Genomic DNA, 12,893 nt, shown 5'->3' with positions numbered 1-12,893 from the left:
CCTCGTCATGTCTATGATACTGGCATCTTGCAACCGTCCGCCACATCATGCCCCAAGAAGCAAGAACAGCGTCCCAACCGTCATCATACTCTTACAGAGCTCTAACCATTGTTCGCTCATCGAAAATATCCTTCAATAGATCTTGGACACAGCTTGCCATGTCTACTGCGCTCATAGCATACGTGCTCTCAAACGCAAAGATGCTCAGCTGGCCGAAGAAGGGTCTCAAGACCTTTGCAACGAGCTCATCTCTGCGCTCGAAGCTGGCTTGGTCACCCAGGCCCGCCGAACCTAGGAGCGGCCGCCTGTGGGAACTGCTAGCCGCCAGGTGGGCTGCCGTATCCGTCTGTGCGGAGCCTTGAGCCCCGGAACTCCCGAGCTCCTCAGACAGTTCGTCTGCAAGTGCAATAGGCTGATATGTTGACGGCGGATAGACAGCATCAATGGTATCGGTGACAAAAAGCCATTCATGCAGCTGAAAATCATCCGGCGCCACGCAGATGAGCAGATCCAGGAGCTTGCAGGCTTGAAAGATGGCAGTGTTGACATATATGTCTGACGCGGTGCTGTGATCAGGCGCCACCACCGACGAAATCGCGGCGTGCATCTCGGCGTTTACGACCGGCCAGAGTAGAGCGAGGTGAACAGGGCTCGTTTTCAGAACCAGTGCGCGAACGACCATGAAGACGTCGGCTCTGGTTGTTGAAGAAGGCGACGACGTTGCCGTAGCGGCCATCAGCTCGACAAGCTTGTCGAATATTGTTCCGAGATCAGTAACAAACGCATCTTCAGCGGAAGCGAGGATAAGGGTGGCGATCCTCCGTAAGTTTAGTTGAGTTTTGCGGTCAGCTTCGAGCCTGGCGGATGTGGCTCCTACGCCGAACACTATACCGGCAGTGGTTGGCGCGCTGATGCGGCTGGTGATCTCGGGCATCTTCTCCTTGTCTGTAAGTATCCATTGCCTAAGCAGGGGAAGCCAGTCGTCGGTGACCAAGTCGAGTCTCATGCCGAAAAATCGAGGGTCGTTGAAAGCATCGCCGACATCTTTTTTCCACGCCTTTTGGTTGTTTTGCAGCCGAGAAAGCTCGCGGAGCAGCGTCATGGTGCTTGAAGAGACCGTGTCTGGAAACGATTTGGAACGCAATGTCGGCCCTACAACGTTCGTAGATATCGTACTTGCAGCGGCAAGCACCCGATCGTACTCCACCAAGATCTTTGGCAGATTTGGTGCAACAGACGCGAGGACTGCTACCACGCCTTCTGGACCGTCGCTATTCGGGGCTCGCTTGTGGCCCCCATCCCGCCCAGCTTTCTCTGGCGTGCCGTTAGAATGCGTTGGTTCGGAGAAGGTAATGGGGCGCGTAGTGAAGAGCGCGGCAAGGAGCCGGAGGAATAGGTCCTAGTGCACGTCAGTCAAGGTCAAACAAATAAACGTGTGCGGACGCCACGTACGCCCAGCTCCCGACGCATTCGTCGCTGCTCTCCAAAGGTCGTGTTATCCACCTTCTCACCCAGGATCGCGGCAAACTCGAGCAAACTGGGCAGTGTTTGCCGATGAGGGAAGGGATTGCCGAGTAGGTCCTTGAGGAATGTCATGCAGTCCTGCCAAATCTCGTCCATAGCATCGTCGTCAAGTGAGCGAGCATATTCGACAAGGAAGGCAACAAGATCCGAATCTTGCAACGAAATGGTCATGGTGGACTTGCGCGAAGGCTCCAAGGCCCCTGGATTGGTTCGGCTGTAGATGGAATTGAAGAGGGCCGGAATGGAGTGTCGCGGGCGGCAGGCGTCCAAAGCTGATAGGAAACTGAATACCAACGCTCGCTCACCAGTCGACTCGGCTGACGTCCAAATATCAATAACTGTCTCCAAGCACTCCAACGTCTCCGCGGCGAACAAGTGCTCGAGCAGACGCCTTGCTCGGTTCCTCATGCGCAATGAGGTATATGTGAAAGATGCTGCCGAGACCTGATCCTGTGTTTTGGCTTCATCTCCCTCGCCCCATGACCAGATTCTGAAGCATATCCGCATTGCGTCTTGAAAAGCCAGGTGCACTGTCAGACGATCGTTTGCCGTCGCACTTCTCGCCTGAGGACCATCGGACTGGAAGACACCAGACACCATGCTGCCAAAGAGAGACTGTGGTTGTTCTGGCCCTTTGACGATCTGCGCCCGAGATTCTGCGGCAAGCAGCTGGTCGTGGGCGAGGGCCAAGACTTGCTCTAACCCATTCAGCAAGTATATCAGGGTTGCTTCTGGAGCGCTCTCATTCAGACTTTCTCCTTGCGGTTCTGTCTTGAACATATTTCGTAGGCTGGCAAACACTTGGCCGATCTGTCGGCAAAGCGTTTCCACCAGCGGGATAAGGGCCTGGAATATGGACTGGGAGTAGAACGGCAAACAGTCAGCCAAGAATGCGACCCAGCTATCCAGCACTGCGTGACTGCTCGCCGCACTAAGGCCAGCCTGCAGGCACTTGAGTAGTTGGGGTGGCATTGGAGGCGCAATAGGTCGGCTCTCGCTCATGGAGATCGACTGTCGACTTGGGCGGGGTCGATCCAAACTCGGGGGCGTCTTTTCTAACATCGGCGAAGTTGGTATCTCCGCTGGTGCCATGTCCTGAAGTTTGAGGACGTCGTAAATGACGTCTAGAAGCAAGACCTGGACATACGGATCCGACTCGCCTATAGACTTCAAGAGCCTGTCAATAAGGATGCCGTCGAGCTGGAGACCGCTCAAAGAGGTAGCATATCGGCTCGACAGGAACTGGTGAAGAATCGCCAGGGCGTAGCGGTGAAGTTGAGACACGCGGTCCACCAGCTCGACGCTGGAACGGTTGGCAACATCTGCTGTAATGCATTGCAGGCAAACACGGACGAGATATTCTTGAAGCGTCATCTCGTTGTCCTCGGCGCCAGCTGAGAATTGTCAGTAGCATGCTCCAATTCTAGAAAAGGAGGGATAACATACCTCGTAAGTGAACCTCCCCTCCGCCGAAGTACAGATACTTCGAAGCAAGAACGGCTCGCGTCACTTCGCCGGTACACCGCAACACGTGTTGCAGCGATCGGAGATAGTAGAGGCATAGCTCGATGTCGTCGTTCTCATTGAAAACAACGTTGCCAATTGTGGCCTTCTTACCAGCTCCATGATCGTTGACAGATGCGATAAATGGCAACTCGGAGATCTTGGTCACGAAAAGCAGAAATAGCCTTTGAACTGTTAGCAAGCGACTAAAAATGAGAGTGGCACGAAGCTTTAGTCACCTGTCTATGCCAACCATGGTATTGAGCCATGACTTTACGACCATGTACAACTGCGTTCTGTCGTCGATTAGGGCATCCAGGACCAGAAATAAAGGCTGAGCCAACATGACCTGGTAGTGGTCCATGCCGGCAAGGCGGGAAAGCGGACGGTAATCCTGCAACTGCGTACGCGAGCCACGTCGATCGGATGCCGAGTCTTGAAGCGTGTGCGACCAGAGAACACCAAATGTTCGCGCAGCCTCCGCGGCGCAGCTGACTGGTTGGTGAGCGAGGAGTAGGCGGTCGACTAGTACCGCTGATAGAGACGCCTCGATATCACGGGCAGATGGTGTCAATGATGTCTGCAGTTGCCACAGACAGCGGACAGTCTCAACGTGGTACTTTGGGTCCGACGCGGAGAGGTAATGCCAAGCATGACGAACCAAGGGTGCCACCAGCCCCGATAAATGCTCTGCAGCGATTCTATCGTTTGAGTGCAGCTGCGTAGCCAGTTGGACAACCGAGGAGAAGTAGGAGAAATGCAACGCTTCCTCTTGCATAAGTTTTCCCTTCAGGTGGGATAGGAGGTCAGTAGCGCCAAAGGTGTAGGTTGTCGGCGTCTTGAGAAGAACCAAGATGAGTATCCGAACCCGTATGCTCAGGTCTGGCGTCGACTCGTGCTCCGTGGCTTCGTTGCAGATGAAGCTGACAGCTTTTTGAAGGAGCAGTTCTCCTGACTCGACGGCATTAAACGGAATGGCTGCGCCTTCGAGGTTCCCCTGACCATGGACATAGAAGGCCTGGATTCTTTTCAGGATTTCAGTGTTCGGTAGCAAGGGCGCATCCTGTCCCTTGGTCTTGTTGCCCACTGCGACGTCCAAAACGCTCGGGAACGCTCGCTCTGGCACCAGCTCCAGCAAGGCGGCGACGACGCCCAGGACGTCTTCAGACAGCTTGTCCAGCTGGTCTTCCACGAGTCCAAGCCTGGCTTTGCGCCCTTTGGAGTCCTCCAACATGGCAAGTGCTGCGACGCACGTCAGAGGCGCATGTATGGTGATCATCTCCTCTTCCCTCACATTGAAGTTGGTGATGATGAAGTTGACCAAAGATACCTTATCCCGCCGTTCAGCCAGGCTGAGGCTCCCTGGTCCGATCGCTTGGGCCAGCAAGCCGACTAGTTCACTGTAGATCAGGCCACTCTCAATGCCGTCAAAGAAGACGCTGGCGCTTCGTAGCACCTCCGAAAACTCGGATTTTGAGGGGGCGTGGTCCTGAAATTGCCGAACACTCTCAACAACAGGCAAGAAGACCTCGGGAACAATGAGACCTCCTATTTCCCATCGGTCCATGAGAGATAGGCAGATTCTATACGGCCGAGCCCTCTCTACCGCATTGCCGTGGATCGAACCGCTGATCATGTGAAGCAGAGCCTTTGTCAGCGGCTGCAATCCAAAATCTTCGAAATAGGTCGTCCTTGATGACAGGAATGCCTGCTGTTGGTCGGAGGGCGCCGTTGACAGATCACCCGTGGGATCTCCATCACTGCTGACGGGTTCAGGCCCCAGAAGCCATGTCCAGAGGCGACGATTTAAGCTCATGTCGCGTCTCGTCACCACACCAGCCGCTGCTTTTACAAGGAGCTCCAGGTCGGCTGGCTTCACACGCGACTGCAAGACTGTGGAATTGAGTGGCAGGTGAGACACCAAAAGGTCCAGGAAGCCTCGCTGGATGAGCAGCTGATCGTCGGCCAAGCCGGTTGCAAAGCAGCGAACTAGCAGTCCGGGCTCAGGTGTCGTCACGAGAGCTGAAATCTTCGGGCTTTCGTCATGCGTCGCGGGCGGCGAACCAGCTTCCCTGCCTTTTGCGGCCGACGACCGACCCAAAGCAGGCAGAAACCGCACGAGATACGCCAGTGCGCCTCCACGGCGGCTTTGGCTCGTAATGGAGGCGAGGAAGAAGCACTGCCAGAAGAAATCGTCACTGGAGGAGTGGTGCGTTGAGAGCAACTCGCTGTCCTCGGGGCGGAGTGCCTTCTTGAAGCTGGCAACAAGAGTCAATGTTCGGTCAAAGTCTTCGCTCGTCTCGTCCTCCAGCCCTGGTAGCAGCGCTAATATTATGGACTTCATGGCCGGCCGTAGGGATCGTGGGTCGATCTGAAGAAAGTAGGCCTCCAGCAGGTCGAGGAACGGCGATCGAACGGACAGGGAGGCGAAGGAGAGTGTCGGTGCAAGCCCTGGAAGATACAGGGGAAGGTCGCGGGAGAGCCCATCTTTTCCTATCGTCGCGAAGATGTAGTTGTACACCTCGAGAGCCTTCTGATGAACACCTGACGGTAGTGAAGGGTTGAGACATTGGGAGAGTCGTTTTGCGACCGTCGCCTTGAGCGGTATCGCTGTTACCGAGGAGGGGCGAGCTTGCAGTGCCTAAGGTTACTTCTTTAGAACAACTGATCGCATCTCGCACGGTTAGCTGGCCGCAGACGAACCTTGAGCAACCTGTTCAAGAACGATATGTAGTCCGCCCACTCTTCCAAGGCCGTCTCGAACAGTGACAGCGCTTTTTCGACTCCCGATGCGTACCGACGGTATGCTTTGTCTTTGATCTGGGATTCTTCTGCCACAAGACAGTCAGCATTTGCGCTCGGGCAAGCTGGCGCGTGGGTGCAAACCTCCGCCGAGCTGATTCCTCCACTGTCGAGGGATAGGAGAGTTTCGCCCCGAGCTCTCGGGCGACCCCCCTAAAGCGCCGGATCCCGGCTCAAGCGCCATAGCTGCGGCTGCCGAGAACCATACGCGATTTCTGGGTCGAACTGGTTCTGGTCTGTGGTCGAGGGTGCATGCTCAGCCGGGAGATGCGGGCGTCGTCGCGACTGCTTATCGAGGAAGCATGGAGCTCTCCGGACCTCGACGATAAGGCTACGTTTCAGTGGATGCATGTACTGCGAGCACAGCACGCACGTCGGCTGTGCCCCGTACCTTTTGCTCGTCCTTTGGCGCGTACTATTGGCGGCTGGGGCACTCACCGCGCTCGCTAGTGGGGCTGTCACGCAAGGCTGGCTGGGTGCCTCGTGGACGGAATTAAAAACGTCGGCGACGCTGGAAGGTTGGCTGCCCCTCCACTCCAGCCTGCTCCACAGCATTGGATCCATTCCAACCAAGCTCCAGTGAGTCTTCGTCATGCAAGCGTGCCGCTGCACCTCACCCTCTGTCATGACGGGCGGACCTGGGATCAACTGCGATGCACCACATACCAGGGCCAATGTCTGCCTCTGTCTCCTCAATATCGCCATCTGAGAGGACCATGTCAAGCTGAGATGCCACAACAGCCGTGCGATCCGCGACCATGGGACAGGAGACGGGATCTCCCGACCGCGAGCAGCCGCCCCCGCTGCCTCCTCGGAGAGCAGCCTCAAGCTCGGCGGATGCAAGGAGCCTGCAGGCACAGGCTACAACTGCGATAACCCCGGTGGACATCCAGACTCTGTCCTTTCCAGACGGCTCACGCGGGACGTTCTCGACTCCAGGGCCTAGATCGGTGTCCACGCCAATCGGCGCCGGCAGTGGACAAGTGTCGCCCAGTCACAAAGGCAGCGGCTCCGCTGGCGAAGGAGCCGATGATGGTGCTAGCATCTCGAGCTTTGCGCCGACGATGCGCCCCGCTGGCGACATTGCGAGCCTACTTGCAGGAGATTTTCATCGGAAAAGCCCCGCTTGGAACCTACTACAATCACAGTCCGCAGCCATACAACCGTTTGACCGTGGCAGGCGAGGAGCGCAAGACCGCCTCGCAGAGTTTCACAACGAGACAGAGCCGTTACCGGATGAGACAAACGAAGAATACAAGGACGAAGAGAGGCTTGCCATTTGGAAGGGGAAACTCAAACATTACATGATTTTGTCCTCCGCGGGCAAGCCAATCTGGAGCCGCCACGGCGATCTCAACCTCATCAACTCCTCCATTGGAGTGGTACAGACAATAATATCCTTTTATGAAGGCTCGAAAAATCCACTACACGGATTCACTGCCGGCAACGCCAGGTTCGTCATCTCGATCCAGGGTCCGCTGTACTTTGTTGCCATCAGCAAGCTCGGGGAGAGCGATGCGCAGCTGCGTTCGCAGCTCGAGGCGCTCTACATGCAGATTCTATCGACTTTGACTTTACCTACACTCCGCAACATTTTTCTCAACCGGCCATCAACAGACCTTCGCAAACCGCTCCAAGGAACCGAGTCACTATTGTCCTCGCTGGCGGACAACTTCACGATGGGCTCAGCTTCGGCCTTGCTAGGCTCTCTGGAATGCCTCAAGCTGCGCAAGTCAGAAAGGCACGCCATAAACAACACATTTCTGAAGCTGAGGGCCGAGAAGCTCTTGTATGGACTCATCGTGGCTGGTGGAAAGCTCGTGAGCGTTATACGGCCCCGGCGACACTCGCTGCACCCCAGCGATCTGCAACTCATTTTCAACATGCTCTTCGAATCGGACGGCATCAAAGGCGCTGGTGGTGAGAATTGGATCCCCATATGCCTTCCAGCGTTCAACAACCAGGGGTACTTGTATATGTACGTCAGCTTCTTCGAAGGTGTGTCGGGTGACCAAGCGAGCGCACCCGATGCCAACGAGGGCCGGCCTGCCGAGGGAGAGGTGGCCATGATCCTCATCAGCCCGGACAGAGAAAGCTTTTATGACTTGAAGAAGATGCGAGACGACGTCGCCCTACAGTTGGCGAAGAACGGCAGCCTCGCTTTGATTCGCAAGGCAGCGCGAGCAGGCCGTCCCACTGTGCCCCAGGTTGCGCCGGGCAGTCAGATCAGCCATTTCTTGTATAAGTCGCGAGCGAATGTGCAGTTCTGCATGTCCTCCCTACAACCCGCTTTCGCTCAAATCGTGGAGCGGAGGAGGCTCATGACCCTGTACCACGAATTGCACGCATCGGCTCACACGAAGCACGCCCACCTCAAGGTTCTACATTGCTGCAGCGAGGAGGCGACGTCGTTGGCATGGATTACGCCTGTCTTCGAGTTCTACTGCGTGGGCGGGCCAAACATGTCGCGATCCTCCATGACGCAAGGAGCAAACAAGATCATCCAGTGGGCAAAGAAGGAAGAGCAACGTCTTTTCATCATTGGGGGCGGCGTCTTTTGAGCGCAGCATGCCCACATCTACCGTTGGGTATTATCATTACCACATGGGGCGCGCCGCTGCCGCTGCCGCTGCCGTCGCTGAATATAGCCTTGCGTATATACAATCATGAATCCCTTTTGACGCCGTTTCCCAATCCTGCACATCCAGTGCAGTGCTGTCCAGTCATGTCATTAAGCCATGTGCACCATTATCCTATTCAACTGTTTCATCAAGTAACCGGTAGCGGGTCAGCCACTCATCTTGGTTCATCCACCTCGGCGACGGCAACCACTGGCCGAGAATATCTGTCGGGGGATGCGAAGCTGTACGGCGTCGAAGTTTCGGATGTCGGGGTAACAACCGCTGACTTGGAGGAACGTCGCTGGCTGTGACCAAAGTAGCCGTCGTCGGACTGCTCCGAGTTCTTTCGTGAAAAGGTAAATGATTTGCGGGCCCAGTCGCGAATCCTGTCGTTGACGCTTGCACGGCGGGTTGCCTCCGAAGACGTCCAACTGTCCTGACGCCACTGCAGTGGCGACGATGACTGGGACTGGTTCTTGCTGCGCATCGAGCCATGGGAAGCATGGCGCTTGGTCTCCATTTCGAGGCCGTTGTGTTGGTCGGGACAAGGGTAGCTGCCGCTGCTGTCCGTCGCCAGTGTGGTCCGTGAGGCGTTCATGAGGGCTTCTGAAAATGGGGCATCGAACACTTCGCGGAACCTTGGGCTGCGTGGGCTGCGAATGCCGCCCTGTAGAATTCCCAAGTCGCGGCTTGCCTGAGAGCAATCCGGCATGACAACATGTAGATTGGGTTTGCGAGACGCCATCGTCAATTGGAAGAGGGGAAGGTTGCGGGCTGTACTGGCTTGTGATGCGGGCGATGAGTGCACTCCGAAGCTGGCGGGGTTCGATCGTACGAAGTAGACGCTGGCAGACCAGTGACGAAGTGTATGCAGGGCGAGAGAGACACACGTCTGCTGACGATGCAATCGAAGTCGGGCCAGCAAGGCTTTTTCATGAGACCTACTGGTGCAACAAGAAAGAAGAAAGAAAAGCAGGTCGATGCCAGCGGGCCGAGCGGCAGAGGATTTACCTATTACCTGCCGCCCACCTGCAAGCAAGTTAACATGTCGCGAAAACGGGGCCGAGGGAAATTGTTGGCGCTCGACGATGACAGACCGTTGGACCCCCATCCCCATCGACGGTCGGAGCAGGGGCCAGCCGTGGTTGGACAGGCGCAAATGGTGATACCCACTGAACCCCTGACTAGCAAAACACCAAGCTTCTTCGAGGGGGCGTTTTGCGGGGACCCGCCCCGGTACAGAAGCCTCAGGGAACGCCGGCACGGCTGCCAGTCACTGGGGCTCCGCCGTCACAGGGGTCTGAAGGTCCACGAGGCGCCAGCCTTTGGAACCACCTGGAGCCACGGGCGGTTGACGAGGTTCCCGACGGCCCAAGGCGGCTTCTGGTCACCTGATGGCATCCGGTGCTTCGACCTGAAGCATGGTTCTGACTTGGAAAGTGGGAATCTGTGGCACAGAGCACGCCAGGGAAGTGTGTGGCGAGACCCTGGAAACCAACGGAGCGGGTGGGCGGCAACCGTCTGCTGCTGGCCCCGAAGGTCGGCATTTGGCTCGCCTTGGATGGCAGTCACGCCGACGGACCGTCCTTGGCTGGCCATTGTCAAAAACACCCGAGGCAACTGGCGACGCACGGATGACACGTCCCGTCGTGCAGTGCAGTGCGTGCAGGGGTCAGCCAGAGATTTTCACAAGTGGCGGCTGCATCGACTCCGTTTCGCTTCAGGTGCAAATTGGTGGCTCGGTTGCGGGGTTACGGAGAATCCCTGCCCGCCGAGCTGGGCGTGGCAACAACCTGGCGAAGGCATCTGAGATCGCAATTCAAACTGGAACCCTGGCACGTGAGCGCCACATCATGAACACTGCATGTGCAACATGACAGAAGCTGAGCCGCTGCCGCCCAACGTCGAGCCAACGCGACAACGCCGCCACTGGCCGCTCGGGGTTCCGCGCGCGACGCGATTACCGCCTCTGCGAGATGAGAGATGCCGTGCGTTGCCAGTGATTAGCGCGTCGAAGTCGGACAGCACACGGACTCATCTGGAAGCCCACGCGATGTCGCTGCGCTTGCACCCAGCCCCGAGACGCACGTGGCATCTCGTCTAGACCGCGAGCAGTAGTCCAAGAGCCAACAGCACGGCAAATTTTCAGGCAAGGACTGACTCCAAAGACGAGTGCGCGATGCTCGCGGCCGCAGACCTCATGCTACATGCTACAAATCACGTGAATCACTCGGCGGCGCAAAGGGCCATGAGGAAGTTACGATGGGCCGCCTCGTCGCGAAGGAACCGCATCGCTTAGTAGCCATGCTGAGTGGCTGGTGAAATCTTGCCCGCCAGTTGCTCCTTCTCTTCTCATCAACGGGGTTGGGACTACTAGCCCAGCTCAGAAGCTGTAGGCGAACCGTTTGCCCTCGACTCTCTTTCGTCCGGATGTCATGACGCTTGGCTCCAGTGGGCAGCTCCCAGGGGAAAGCGACAGCCCTCGTGTGGCCTCGTTCCCCAGGATCTCCTGCGATCACCAAGTCAGTCCTCTCACCCGGGAAGAGTCATCCACGGTGAAGCAAGAGAGGCCTGCCATGGACTTACCTGCCTCCTGCCCTTGAGCACAGCTCTCATGGAGCGCCAAGGCTCAATGTCGACTGGAACCCGCGAGACTGGAGGTGGTTGAACTCAGCCTCCTCTTCTTGAATCTCTCTCGGCTCTGCATCCCATGTCAAGCTAGCCATCTTCTACTGAAGATGCCCAGGGGACATCAGTCTTCCAGTCCTCCCAGTTCGTTGGCGACGTTCTGATTCAGATTCGATCTTCAACGCGGCTTTTTGTCCTGCGCATACTCGTCGCAGTCTTCTTTGTTTCGTGATTCCCAGCTCCGTATGATTCTCTTCCATATTATTCCATCGATCGCAATCCCGACGCCTGCTGAAGTCTCCCAATCGCCACCATGGACATCGCTCAAACTCGCATGAGGTCCACTAGCAGCAGCTCCCTTCACCATGCATACAAATCCCATATCCGACCGCTTCAGAGCGGCACAGGGGTGCGGCCACCCTCCCATCGGCGCCCTCTTCGCAGTGTCAACGAGAACTCGGCCTTGCTTCGTTCTCCAGGTCCGCTGGAGAGCATGCTCAAGAAGTCGACAGAGACGGGCGATATTGGAATTTTCTCCATCATGCCTGGAGCCTCGCCTGCTACGTATCACCAGCCAGCTCGTCCTCGCCAGTGTCTCGCAGACGCAGGCTTTCTGCCATCTGGGACATTCAAAGACTGCGAGGGCGATTACTTCCCGGACGAGCAGAAGCGGCTTCGATCCTACCGCGACACGACTTCTGAAATCATTTCTCTCTACTGCTCGGACAACCAGCAGTACTGGATGCGGCCCTCTTCTCCGATCATTGATGACGGCCAGCGGTCCTTCTCCTTGACAACGAGCAGCTCCCGACAGATCCCATCCCAAAAATCATCGGGCACTCTTCAGAGTCATTCAAGCAGCAGCGGTCTGCAGCGTCCCCGCTCGCCCTTCCCATATCCAACCCGGCTTAAACGTCCAGGTGTCCGCCCCGCGTCTCCAGCCCTCGCAGAGAACGGTATTGTCGACTATACGAGGATGGTTGAGCTGGACAGGACTTCACAGGTTCGTGCTTCTACCTCGAACCCTGTCTTTTGACGAGGCTGATCGTCGCGCACAGCGGACGGTCCATGGGTCTTTCAAACCGACGTATTGTCATGGCTCGAAGAGGCGACCACCACTTTCTCTTCGTGCTGATCTCAACAGGTCGACTTCTTCGTTACCATCGAGAGCATCGCCAAGTCCGTATCAACTGGGCTTTGCCATGAATGGAATACGTACACCAAGTTCTTCGATGCCGGGGCTGTCAAGGACGTACAATCGCCAACATGGTGGGTCCACAGATCACAGCGTGCGCTCTGCGAGCTTGACATCAATCGTGGAAATGTACCAAAGACCTGTGGTGCAAAATGACGCAGGACAGAGGTTTCGGCCTGAAGGAACATTCTACTACGACTACACTGAAGAGTTCGACAGACCTGTTCCTCTAGATACAGTCATGGGGACGGTCTCCCCGCTGTGTCCTATTCCCAAGAGAGCAGGGGAGAATAGCCAGCCGATGGTGTTGAGAAACGACTCGCAGATGAGCCTTGACATCAACTCTACTGACGTTGGTGCTGCTCGAGGTGTGGGTGTCCTAGACGAGAGCAAGAGTAATACTCCCTCCAATTGGTTCGTCATGTCCACTTGCGGTTAACAGGTGTAATAGATTCGCCTAGTGCCCTGGACCAAAGGCTATCAGAAGCGCATCGACGGCACGGCCAGGGCCACTCGATGAGCAGTATAGACGATGTACTGAACGGGGCTGATTGGAAAGAGAACCGGAACAACAATTCAGGCGACTCGCATTCTCCAGAAGAGGCTGGACTTACCGCCCT

General features: G+C 56.5%; 2 protein-coding genes across 2 annotated transcripts; one reads left to right on the top strand and one right to left on the bottom strand.

Moving 5' to 3' along the window:
- Positions 1–91: 91 nt before the first annotated feature.
- Positions 92–6,083, bottom strand: PLICBS_002656 (uncharacterized protein; the record flags this gene model as incomplete). Its single annotated transcript, XM_065600060.1, has 8 exons — positions 92–1,152; positions 1,177–1,399; positions 1,453–2,918; positions 2,971–3,212; positions 3,267–5,668; positions 5,731–5,858; positions 5,914–5,982; positions 6,038–6,083. 8 exons carry the CDS (start codon positions 6,081–6,083, stop codon positions 92–94), a joined length of 5,637 nt encoding a protein of 1,878 aa, XP_065456132.1.
- Positions 6,084–6,587: 504 nt separating this feature from the next.
- PLICBS_002655 (vacuolar fusion protein mon1) lies at positions 6,588–8,390 on the top strand (the record flags this gene model as incomplete). Its single annotated transcript, XM_018322355.1, has 1 exon — positions 6,588–8,390. The coding sequence occupies one exon, from the start codon at positions 6,588–6,590 to the stop codon at positions 8,388–8,390; it is 1,803 nt and encodes a 600-aa protein (XP_018179835.1).
- Between the last annotated feature and the right edge of the window lie 4,503 nt (positions 8,391–12,893).

Source organism: Purpureocillium lilacinum, assembly GCF_023168085.1.
Source record: "Purpureocillium lilacinum CBS 284.36 DNA, scaffold_2, whole genome shotgun sequence".
Lineage (NCBI taxonomy): Eukaryota > Fungi > Ascomycota > Sordariomycetes > Hypocreales > Ophiocordycipitaceae > Purpureocillium > Purpureocillium lilacinum.
Note: the sequence above shows the minus strand (reverse complement) of the source record. Positions and strands in the feature narration are given on the sequence as shown.